This window comes from Takifugu flavidus, chromosome 3, assembly GCF_003711565.1.
Source record: "Takifugu flavidus isolate HTHZ2018 chromosome 3, ASM371156v2, whole genome shotgun sequence".
Taxonomy (NCBI): Eukaryota; Metazoa; Chordata; class Actinopteri; order Tetraodontiformes; family Tetraodontidae; genus Takifugu; species Takifugu flavidus.
Window position 1 is genome coordinate 1,059,226 of NC_079522.1, and position 12,662 is coordinate 1,071,887.

Sequence of the window (12,662 nt, forward strand, 5' to 3'; positions counted from 1 at the left end):
CCAGAACCGAAACGAAGGCCAGCAGATGGAGCCAAACGTCCGTACGAACCGACTCCTCCCAACTTTTGAACGTTTCATTCAGCGTCCTCCAAGTGTGTTCCTCGGTGCGCAGCGTTGTTCCCTCGTGTGTGACATGTGTGTGCATCACGTGTATCAGGACACGATGGCCCAGCTTTCTCCCCGGAGTGAAATACCCGGGTTCGGGTCCCACACACGTTAACCGATGGCTGCGGCCGGGGCCAGTGGCTCCCCCCTGCAGGCCAGATGGTGGACGTTCTGTCCGTTGTAAGAACCGAGACAGTCCAGCAATTGTTTTGAAATAATCTGAGGTTTTTTTTTTCCTCTCTGTGTTGATATAAACCTGGATTTGAGAGATCACATAGGTATTGTGCCGTTTGGGAGAGGATGTATGCGTGTTTCCACTCGCTCCTGAGGTGTTTACAGGTGCTGGACGGCCACACCATCTGCCTCGTGCTCCGCGAGTAGAACATTTCGAGTGACGTCACCCCCCGCCCGCACGTTGAAATGAGGTCTGGCTGCGACCGTACAGTGAAAAGAAAAGCGCAGTCAAATCTTTCCGCGTTATGCTGTCGCTCGTACACACGCGACAATCATCAACAATTAGTGTTGACAACAATTAGCATATCAGCTAACGATGCCAACGATGTCGGTTCTGAAAAGCGCATTGACGCCCGACGCTCCCGCAACGCGCCAGCAGATGTAGTTGCGACCTTATTCGTCGGATTACGGCCGCCGCACGTCGGGAACATCGTGCTCTGTTCCGCTCCTGTGTTTTGACTCGAACTCCTGCTGCAACGTGATCAACGAGCCTCGTGCAGCGACCAGCGCCCCGACTAGCCAATGAAATCACAGCGGGGCGTTTATAGGCGGGGAAATGAGCCGCCGCTGTCCAATCGGCGTGCTTGGACTCGACGTCACGCCCCGACGGTGTACCGGCACGTGTACCCCTGCGTGTAAGCTCCAATTGGTCGGGACAGAAACATGCCCTGAGAAGGCGAAACGGACCGCACAGCAGAGACAAGTCGAGCTGCTTTTACGCTGTTTATTTCCCGTAGTTTGGTGGAAAACTTTGATGGAATAACACCCTTATAGTCTGGGGACGTCTTTCAGGTGAGATGGTGCTTCGGCTGATGCCTTTTCTGTTTGGCTGCGCTTTGTTAGCTAGCATGCTAACGGTAGCTGTCAAAAGAGCTGCTTATAAACAGACGCCTGTGATTTAGAAGCAGCAGCCCACGATCATAATAGTTAATTACAGCTGTGGATGGTGGGGAATTTGGGCTCTTTTTTTATTATTATTATTTATTTATATATTTTTTTATGGCGTTTGGCACCAAATCTGGCAGATGCCCAAATCAAATTGAAAGGAAATGTTCTAAAAGTGGCCCGGGCTGTAAAACCAGACTGTACGCGGCCAATATTCGTCGAGAACTCGGTGTGTTTTTGTCCTCTGAACTCGGTAAAGGGGGTTTCTGTGGAGTGGACATGCATGTGAACGTTGCACAATAGCGCCAGGGCTTCCGTGATAGGTTCCTACTGTACACTATTTACGTTCTGGCCCCATTACGTGTTCTTCTGAAACGTGATTTAAGGAAAAAAAAAAAAAAAAACTCTTATCAGCCTCCTATTACATTGTTAACAACCTATCTATAACGCAACCGCCATGCCTTGCAATAACAAACTAATATTGCCAATCTTGTTTATGTTCCACGCATTTGAACTGGTCATTTTTGGGAACGTCAGCAGTTTGATCTACTCTTGTAACCTGTGGAACATGTGATGCTCTGTGCACCACCATTAATACCCCCCCCCATGCTGCAGCCACCCTGTTTATTCCATGCATGAGCCATGTCCATGTGCGCCTTTTTCTAGTGCGTTCTCGGTGAATGCATTAAAGGGAAAAGTGGCGAGCATGTGGAGCGACAGGCTGCCATGAATCTGCCTCCCACAGCATCCACGGAGGCCACTTCCAGCGCTCTGGCACGCTGCTTCTCTCCCATTTTGCATTTCTGGCCCTAAATCTGCGCACGCCACTTGTTTACAGGGCACTGTTCCAGGGCCTGGTTGTAAATCTGGGGGCTAACGCAACACTTGACTCCAGAGTAGCCACATTTCTCTAAAATGTCGAGATATGAAGCAGGAAGGAAGCGGCGAGGGTGGGATTTCTGGATGAGAAGGCAAAAGCGGAGCATTTGCACTTGTTTGATTGCAGCACATAAAACCTTGATTTGGAGGCCGGGGTGGCGGCCCGTTTCGGCGCCCCTCGGCCCGACACGGACGGGCCTGAACATTTGCTGCATCGCCCGTCTGCAGGTGCGATCAGGAGAGAAAATGTTTGCGTGGGTGTTGGTTTTAAGGGAGTAGCCGCCTCTCCTGGACGGGGGCAGAGCAAACTTTAGGACATGTCACGCTAATTCAGAACCAGCTGTTTTAGGAGCAGGTGGGGGGGAACCGTCTGAGCTGACTTTTAGTTTTAGCAACGCAGCAGCGTTTTGACTGGCTTGGTTCTGACATGACACAGATTCCTGAGGAAAGGCCGTTTGATTTAGCGCCACCTGCTGGTGGAAACACAGACTGCCGGTTCTGAACGTTCGTCTCAGCCGCCTGTCCTAAAGTGGGACCTGTTGTGACTTCTGGGAACAAACGAGATGCTTCTAAAACCACAAATTTAACCCAGAACTTGTGAAAGACATTTATAATTTGGCAGAAATTAATTAGAATTATTTCGTTTATACATCCTAAAATCTGAAACAGAATTTCTACTGTCCAAAAAAAGCAGATAAAAGAGATTAACCACTACACAACATGTGCATGTTTTAATTCTTTCACTTTAGAATTTAAAAAAAAATAAAAAATGACCGGAGCATCAAACCAAATCCACCTTAATATTTAAGGTCGCGAACGAAGCTATCCGCATCCTTCAATTAGTGAAACTCTTAATTATTTTATTTTCTGGTCACAGTTTCACGCAGTTGAATCACGCATCTTTTCCCACACGTCTCCTCTGTCCCGGAAGTGTAGGACACAGGTGATTCGCCCATGATGATCTTGTCGGACCACCTTAAAACGCTGTTATGTAATTCGTACTACCGTGAATCATGTGGCTGTGAAAGGTCCGCGCCCCCCTCCAGACCCATGCGAGGCGCGCGTGTCTTTGTCTCACAAACGGCGCGCGGACGCCCAAACGTTCGCCGCGCGCGCGCGCGCGCGCAAACACACGCCGCTGGATGCGTGACGCGCCCTCTCATTGGTCCGGCAAGGCGGCCAATCGACATGCGGCGACGCTTGCGGAAAATACCGCTGCGTACACGTGCTGAACGCGCAGTGGGAGCGAGGCGCGCCGCACGCGCGTGGGAATAAAACAAAACGCGGACCATCCGACGCGGCTGCGTTTTTTTTTTTTATTATCATTTATCTTAAAGCCATAAAGTGATCTGAGCCCGCATGCGGTGATGTGACAGGGCAGGCGGAACACGCATGTTCGCGCGCACGCAGCGGCAGCGGAGCCACACCTTCCTGCAGCCTCCAAGTGCACAAGAGAGCAGGGAAGCGCTTTGGTACCGACACATCTTATTTGACGTGGATTGTGTGTTAAACTGTAGAGTTTTGTAGCGTCACATTGCAAATGTGCTACTGTACTGACCAGGAACGCACACTGGTGTGTAGTTCAGTATGTGTGTGTGTGTGTGTGTGCCCATGTGTTGTAGTGTTGATGACTGCACTGGCAGCACTGATGTTTAACTGTCACGTCCTCACGTGGATTATTCACAATGTTTCGCTGCTTAATCAGACTCTCCTGTCACAAACACGCTCCTTCCCTCCCGCCCAAAACTCCTGGAACAGGAGCACAGGAACTATTTAGTCCGCCATGAGTGCCGGCAGAAACCCTCGTGTAGCTCGCCACCTGGCGCCGTCTTATCAAATGGCCCCCCACCGTGGAGCGGGTGGGTGGAGCAGGAAGGCTGCCATCCTCACCTCGTGGCGTCTGTTTATGTCACCGCGCATGGAAGCGTGCATCGCTGCCAGCCTGCCGAACGCCCACTCGCACTCTGCTTGCATATTTACATCTTATATTCGCTGCCCCCCCCCAGGCGCCCGCCCGGTCTGCCCGCACGGGCACCCGTCTGGTCGCGCGCATCGCCCATCTGACCACACAGATCGGCCATTAGCATTCGACGGCCCCCGGGGAGGCGACGCTGATGCCACGCCGCGTGTGTTCGTTGTACAATTTAACTCAAAGGCCGTACTTTAAGGGGGCTTTGGGGCAGGAAGTGGCAGGAAAACTACCCCAGATGAGCTCGTCAGGACGCATGGCCGATACCGGACCAGGAGCCGAGCCGTCTCTCTGTGCAACGTGCACGCTGAAAACATCAGCCTACCCTTGGGACACATGCAAAGAGGTTTATGGGGCATCAAATTGGAAGCACTGATGACCAAGGCCGGACTCCTCGGTCCTTCTGGTCGCATCTGCAGGGCTTAAGGGATTATGGCGTGTCTCTGTTGTTTGGGGAATAAATAGCAACAGACTCTGACTTGCGTAGGTGGTGGCCATATATACACTTGTAGGCGCTGTTCCCATGCAATCCTCAGTTTATAGGGACGCTCTGGTGGGGATCGGTGCCCTGCGGCGCTGTTCTGTTCCTTTTGGGATAGAACAAGACTTATCTCTGACGAACAACAATGTTCCCTGTAACGAGCCCGCGTCCACCTGGACTATATTCGGACCTGCGAACACGCACTTGTGGATTATTGTCCATCTGCACTCAGGTGATCGTCTCTAAATGTGGGTGAAGAGCGAACAGCTGGCAAAGGCGAGGCGCTGAAAACATCTCACGGCCACATTTGAATCTCCACCAAAGGTCGAGCTGATACAGTGCTGATAAAGGGCCTGTTTTTGACCTTGGGAGATGCCTGCAGACCCGTGACAAGGCTTTCACTAAATCTGTTGCTGATATTATTCCCTCCTCTCCCTTTCTGTCATCTCAGGTGGCCTTCAGCACCCACAGCAGCGCATCTCTGAGGCGCGAAGAGGAGCCACCAGAGCTGTTTTCTCACCGTCCCACACAGGCGTTCGCCCCATCTGTTGGAACACTCGCGCCAAAGCAGAAAATCACCTCCCGCCCGCTCCACGTCGAGCGACACTTGTCATTTCGCTGAGCGCTCCGGCAGCTCGAGAGGGCCCCGAGGCCCAAACCGCTCAGATCGCTGGTTCCGGAAGATGAGATTCTCTCCTTAGTTATTTCAACAAAACCAGTCACAATGATCCACTTGTGTTTAAATAGCAGCCCCACCTAATCCGAAGCTGCGACGACACCGCGATAAAGCTGCACCAGCCTCATCCTACTCTAGTATGAGTTATGCCAACCCCAACCCAACGTCCAGCACCAGCGCTCGGGGGCGAGTGGCAACAGCTGATGAGAAAGACAAAGGCGAGGAGGCTTCCTTAAGCTCGCCCAAGCCCAGCAGTGGTCAGGCCCAGGCCACCGCTGCCCATGAGGAACACGGGGGAGGGTCCGGGGGGGGCTCGTCTCCCAGCGGAGGGTCCGGAGGTTCGTCCGGGCACCAAAGGGGGTCCAACCTGGACGACATGGACGGAGTCTCCAGCGGGAACGACTCGGGTGAGAGGGAAAGCGAAGGCGGGATGGAGAGGGAGACCCACGGACGCGAATCCACTCGCAGCTCCCGCAGCGGCAAGGACTCCGGTCTGATGCTGGAAACCACAGAGAGCAACAAAAGGTCAGGAGGGAGATTGTAAACACCTTTTGCCGCTCGCCGTGCTCCGGTTTGACCGTTATTTCCCTCCCCAGCTCCAACTCCCAAAGCCTGTCGCCCCCTAGCGGCTCCCTGGCGTACAGCCTGCTGTCCAACAGCACGGAGCAGGACCTGCCCTCCACCTCCGGCTGCAGCAGCAACCAGTCAGCCAGGGTCCAGACCCAGAAGGAGCTGATGAAGGCCATCAAAGAGCTGAAGCTGCGTCTCCCCTCCGAGCGCAAGGCAAAGGGCCACTCCAGCACCCTCAACGCCCTCAAATACGCCCTCCAGTGTGTCAAACAAGTCCGAGGTGAGGCGGTCGTTTCCTCGCAGTCCGCCTGCTCCTTTAGCCGTGTTGTTTTTAGCTGACACCTGTTTGTCCGTCCAGCCAACAAGGAGTACTACCACCAGTGGAGCGTGGAGGAGTGCCACGGCTGCAGCCTGGACCTGTCGGCGTTCACGATCGAGGAGCTGGACAACATCACCTCGGAGTACACCCTGAAAAACACCGTACGTCCAGAGGGTTTCTGCTCAGCGCCCCAGAGCAGCGGGAGGCGGCTTCACTCACCTGTCTCCGTTTGTTCTTCCAGGACACCTTCTCCATAGCCGTGTCGTTCCTGTCCGGGAAGGTCGTGTACGTGTCGCCCCAGGGGTCGTCCCTCCTGCGCTGCAAGCCCGAGTATCTCCAGGGAACTGTGTTTTCGGAGCTCCTGGCGCCGCAGGACGTCAGCACCTTCTACAGCGGCACGGCGCCCTGCCGCCTGCCGCCCTGGGCTTCCTGCATCGGCTCCGGTGAGCTGAAACCCGGCTCTTGCGTCCGGATCCGAAAGCCTGTCTCCGCCATTTACGCTTCCCTGTCCCCGCAGTGTCCACTTCTGTCGACTACACTCAGGAGAAGTCCATGTTCTGCCGGATCAGCGCCGACCGGACGCAGGGCGGCGAGATGCGCTACTCTGCCCCTATCGCCTCACGCCGTACCAGCTGACCATCAAAGACTCGGACGCCGCCGAGCCGCAGCCGTGCTGCCTGCTCATCGCTGAACGGGTCCACTCCGGATACGAAGGTTCGCCTCTTTTGATGCCTCTTTTGTGCACAGTGGAGATTAATAGAAGCGGGTCGGGATAACCCAGGCCCGCCTCACAGCCATTTTGGCTCCTACCTAAAGAGGGTCGACGTTTGTTCGCCTCAGCTCTTCAAAACCAATAATCATATTTCCACTTCAGAATCAAAAATAGCTCAACCGCGGCAGGACGGGGAATGTAAACTGCCCACGCTGCTTTATCACAACTCTGTTTGGACTTATCAGCTTGTCCTCCAGACTTATTTTCCATCTGTGTCCCCTCAGCTCCTCGTATCCCTCCTGACAAGAGAATCTTCACCACCAGCCACACTCCCAGCTGCCTCTTCCAGGAAGTTGACGAAAGGTCAGTGAGCTCCTCCCCATCCCGCCGCCCAAAGCCAAGCACGTTCTAATGTAATTGATGGTGTCGGCAGGGCGGTGCCGCTGCTGGGCTACCTGCCTCAGGACCTGGTGGGGACGCCGACGCTGCTCCACATCCACCCCGACGACAGGCCCATGATGGTGGCGATACACGAGAAGAGTGAGTCTATTTCGTGGCTTCGCCCTCCTCTCTCCTCCCACATCCGTCACCAACACTGACAAAAACATCGTGGCCGTTCCGCGGTTGATTAATCCCGCCACCTTCCCGTCGGTCTATTATGCCTCCGCTTGTTTTTTCCCATGAATATTAAAGTCCGTCACGACTTGTCTCAGTCTTTCAGTTCGCCGGGCAGCCGTTTGAATACGCACCGTTGAGGATGTGCGCCCGCAACGGGGAATATCTGACCATCGACACCAGCTGGTCTTCCTTTGTCAACCCCTGGAGCCGCAAGGTCGCGTTCATCGTGGGCCGCCACAAAGTCCGAACGTAAGTCGCCGCTCCGCCTTCTGAAAGACCTCTCCCGCCCGCTCGCTTGTGCTGATTATCCCGACGTTCCCGTCTTTAGGAGTCCTCTGAATGAAGACGTGTTTGCGGCGCCGCCGGGATACGAGAGCCGGGTCACGACGCCGGACGTCATCCAGCTGAGCGAGCAGATCCACCGGATCCTGGCTCAGCCTGTGCACAACGGCGGCTCCCAGGGTTACAGCTCGCTGGGCTCCAGCGGCTCCAGAGACTCTCGCCGGTCGCACCAGCAGCACCTCAGCGCCGCCTCGTCCAGCGACAGCAACGGCCCGGCCATGGACGAGGCCGCCGCCGTGGTGGCTCTGCACAAACCGGTGAGTCCGGCAGAGACGAAGGAGGTGGACCCCCCCCAAAACGTTAGGCCGCGCTCGCTCGAGGGTCACGTGCAACTTTTGTTCTCTCAGATGACGTTCCAGCAAATCTGCAAAGACGTCCACATGGTGAAGACGAACGGACAGCAGATGTTTATCGAGTCCCGTAACCGGCCGCCGCCCAGAAAGAACAGCGCAGGTAGACGGAGGGACCGGGACGACGCGTCCCCAGCAAAACGTCGGGACAACGCGTCCCCAGCAAACCGTCCAGAGACTTGACGTTTCTGCTCTTTCTGCTCAGGTCCAACAAACATCACAGCGGTTCACAGCGACCCGATCAGAAGACTGATAGCGGACGCGATGAAACCGCCCCGCGCTTTGGCCCCCGCGCCGCTGGTGCAGAAGGAGGCGCACACGGGCTACTCCTACCAGCAGATCAACTGCCTGGACAGCATCATCAGGTGAGCGTCCCTGATCCCGCTCCTCTGCGATTATCTCGCCCGCTCCGACACCCTGACCCACCGTCCCCTCCGTCCTCCCCGCAGGTACTTGGACAGCTGCAACATTCCCAACACGGTCAAACGCAAGTGTGGCTCCTCCTCCTGCACCTCCACCTCCGATGAAGACAGACAGGAGGCCAACGGCAACAAGGGTGCGTTCACACGCGATGGGAAACTAGAACCTCGAGTCCCTTAATGTCTTCTTTGACTTTTTCCGATCAACTCTCTTTGTCTACGTTTGCGTCGCTGACCTCGCTGTAGTAATGGCGCCACCAAGCGGACGATAAAATAACCGCTTTCCGCGTGGCCCGTGGCTGTTTTGGTTCCTGACTTTCTGCTCTCACCTCCGCAGGCGCATCAGTGGATCTCGTGGGCGAACCGCCGTCCCTGCCTCCGCTGACCATGGCCACCAAGGCGGAGAGCGTGGCTTCCATCACCTCGCAGTGCAGCTTCAGCAGCACCATCGTGCACGTGGGAGACAAGAAGCCTCCTGAGTCAGGTGGGAAAGGGCAGAACGCTCAGACTCAGAACCCTGAAGGTCTGTGCGTCTTTAATTTGCCCAGTTTCTTGGTTTTGCGTTGAGTAAGATGATGTTTTATGCTTAACACCCTGAAATGAGTCTTTGCAGATAATCTTTTTTCCTGGGAAAAGTTCTCCATGAAACTGCGTCCGCCCGTTTCCTCCCCGTTGTTGCTAATGTTCCTTTGTTCTCTCTCCTTAAGGTTGAATTTGTCTTTTTATACTACAGACTAACATTAGTGACCGTGCGCTAATGCTAAAATTTAGCAACAAATCCAAAGGATCGTCTTCTCCGCCCTTTAACACGCTTCCCTCTTCCTTCTGTTCCAGACATTGTTATGGAGGATGCGCCCACAACCCCCGCTCGCCACGCCCGCCACCGCCCTAACCCGTCCCGCCGGCAGCCCGACGCCTCCCAGTAACTCCGCCGCCATCGGCCGCCGCTGCCGCCTCCTCCTTCCCCCCTTCCCGCCGCTCCGGCCTCGGCTCAGACGGAGCGAGACGGCCGGAGGAGCGGCGGCGCCGGGGGCCGGATGGGTCTGACGAAGGAGGTGCTGTCCGCCCACACGCAGCAGGAGGAGCAGGCCTTCCTCGACCGCTTCAAGGACCTCAGCAAGCTGCGGGTGTTCGACCAGACGGCATCTTCGGCTCTGAGGCTGCAGCCCCCCGCCGCCAACCCGCTGTCGCGAGGTGAGTGTTCGTCACGGCCGAACCCTGAAAGCACCAGACTGAGCGTTAAGTGACTGACGGGTGTCCCGCAGGCGTCCGCTGCTCTCGGGATTACCCAGCAGTGGGGAGCAGCACGGGACACAGGCGCGGCCGCGGCGGCAAACGCCTGAGGCACCAGGAGCCGTCCGACCAGCACAGCTCTCTGGGCCCCAGCAGGAGCCACGTGGACCCCAGAACCAGCACGGCTCCCATCCCCCTCAGCTTGCCTCTGGGGCCCCTGACAAACTCCTCCTCCTGGGCATCTGTTGGGTCCCAGGCCAGCATGCCTGCTGCCCCCTTCCCTCCCGGGATGCTCCCAATATACCCAGTTTACCCACCGATCACGCAGCCCTTCCCTCAGCCGGTCCCGGATCCATCACGCTTCCCTCCTGCCCAGATGTTGCCCCCCATGATGGCCTTTGTTCTGCCCAACTACATGTTCCCCCAGATGGGAGCGCCCATCCCCCAGCAGGGCGCCAACCCCGGACAGTTCTACAATCCCAACATGCCACAGCCCGTCACCGCCGCCGCGCCCGGCGCCCCCGCGACCGTCCCCAACCCCGTAACCATGCCGACCACCGTCGACCCTTCTCGTAGCAGCACCCCCCAGTCCTACAGCCAGAACCCGGCCGAACGCGAAGGCGCCGAGTCCCCGCTCTTCCAGTCCCGCTGCTCCTCCCCTCTCAACCTGCTGCAGCTGGAGGAATCGCCCAGCAACCGTCTGGAGGCCGCCACGGCTCTGGCGGCCCCCCAGCAAGCCCCGCCTCCTGCGCAGGGCGCCGCCGGCGGGGGGCAGAGCCCGGCCAACCAGGGGAGCTCAGATGACACCTCCAAGGAGAATGAAAACGTGAGTTTTACGACCATTTAGCTCAGGCGTAAAATGATTTTGATCCCCAAACTGGAGCAAACTCCAATAAGTTTAATGCTTCTTTTTTTTTTATATATTTCAGGGTGAAACTAACGAGTCCAACCAGGACGCCATGTCCACCTCCAGCGACCTGCTGGACCTGCTGCTGCAGGAAGACTCCCGCTCTGGCACCGGCTCAGCCGCCTCCGGCTCCGGGTCCTCAGGCACCAGGTCCTCCGGCTCCGGCTCCGGCTCCAACGGCTGCAGCTCCTCTGGGACCAGCGGCACCAGTTAGTGGAGTTTAACCGAGTAACGGAGCACTTTAGGCCCCACTGACGACTAAACGACACCTCTCCCGGTTCTTCCCCCACCCAGGCAGCAGCCAGGGGAGCCACACCAGCAAGTACTTCGGGAGCATCGACTCCTCGGAGAACGACCATTCCCGCAAGCAGCCAGCAGGGGGCAGCAGCAGCGCTGGCGGGGAGGGCGAGGAGCAGTTCATCAAGTGTGTCCTGCAGGACCCCATCTGGCTGCTGATGGCCAACACCGACGACAAGGTCATGATGACCTACCAACTTCCTGTCAGGTGGGACGCAGCTCAGAGTGGACCGGCAGATGATGATGGTGGTGAGAGTGTGGGGTTATTAACGCGGGGGGGGGGCGCGTTTCTGCCACAGGGACATGGAGACAGTCCTGCGTGAGGACCGCGAGGCCCTGAGGAGCATGCAGAAGCACCAGCCCCGGTTCACGGAGGAGCAGAAGAGGGAGCTGAGCCAGATGCACCCCTGGGTCCGCACCGGACGCCTCCCCCGCGCCATCAACATCTCGGTAAACGCGGAGCTAGCGCGGCGCTGTCCGTCGCTAACGCCCGTCGCTAACGCCCGTCGCTAACACCCGTCGCCTCAGAAATAAACACCCGCTCTGGTTTTACAGGGCTGCAAAGGCTGCACGTCCCCCTCGGTCGCGCCCCCCGCCGACCCCTTCGACGTGGAGATCCACGAGATGGAGCAGTGCGGCGTGCTGAACGCGCCGGAGGACGGCGGCAAAGGGAGGAAAAACCTCTCCGAGGTCCTCATGGAGGACGCGCATCCGGAGGAGGAGGAGGAGGAGGAGAAAACGGGCAAAACGCAGGACGACAGCCAGGAGATGCCGGCGGAGGAGGCGGAGAAGCTGGACATCAACCAGTGAAACCGCGCGCCCTCGCCCACGCCACGCAGCACGCGCACCTCCCCCCCCTGGGATTTGCACAAGCACGACGGCGACGGCGCTCGGCCACGTTCGGGCACGGCACCGTCGCCTTGGAAACGCCGCCGCGTCGCGGCCCCTCGGACGCGTTGGCTTATTTATTCGACTTGTAAGATATTCAGAGACGTGAACGTGCGACAGAAAAAAAGCTAACGAGACGGGCGGATGTTCGCCGCCGCGACGGGACGAGAGAAAAAAAACCGAATGTTTCTGAGGATTTTCGGAAAAGTCGACTTCAACGCGCAGTTGAGATGTACAGTGAGAAGCGGTTTTATTTTGTAAACTTTGTGTATATTTTTGTATTTTCGGTGCACGATTGCAGAGACGAGTTCCCACAACGATGTAAAGCAAACGCACAGTTGGGGGCGGGGCGGCGCCACGGGCTCTAAGAGCCGTCCCCGATGGGTTTATCCCGACCACCTGCAGGAGAACCGCTGGAAGTGGAGGCTCGGAGAGCGTTTAATGTCGTTTTCCCTCCAACTTCCTCACCGTTCCGGTCGTGCGGTTCCCTCCCGCTTGGTGTCTGCGTCGGGTTCTACATATTTTTGGGTGAAATTCTTTGTACAAAATGGAATAAAACAGTTTGAAACGTCTTGACTTTGACAGTTTTTGCTGGGATCCCGGGGAAAAGTCCAGAACCAGAGCGGACCAGGGTTCCTTCTTCAGAACCGCAGTCCCCAAATACTCAGGCGTGGTTTCCACCCAGAGTGGCCACCACAGCCTAAAAAAGACAAAAGGAATGCCCTCGTTAGGCAAACCAAACGCCGTTGCACAACAGTCCTGGTCTGAAGGTCGGCTT

The 12,662-nt window shown here is 56.8% G+C and overlaps 1 protein-coding gene across 1 annotated transcript; it reads left to right on the forward strand.

The window, feature by feature from the left end:
• The first annotated feature begins 903 nt into the window (after positions 1-903).
• On the forward strand, positions 904-12,456 carry per1b (period circadian clock 1b). The gene is given in 23 exon segments (XM_057027437.1): positions 904-1,131; positions 5,005-5,754; positions 5,826-6,079; positions 6,158-6,279; positions 6,360-6,561; positions 6,636-6,721; positions 6,724-6,832; positions 7,115-7,193; positions 7,264-7,370; positions 7,544-7,697; positions 7,777-8,047; positions 8,138-8,243; positions 8,346-8,505; positions 8,590-8,696; positions 8,897-9,043; positions 9,394-9,418; positions 9,420-9,496; positions 9,499-9,753; positions 9,825-10,618; positions 10,722-10,908; positions 10,994-11,204; positions 11,296-11,446; positions 11,552-12,456. Coding segments are annotated over 22 exon segments (4,245 nt in total). The 5' UTR covers positions 904-1,131; positions 5,005-5,368; the 3' UTR covers positions 11,807-12,456.
• Positions 12,457-12,662: the final 206 nt, after the last annotated feature.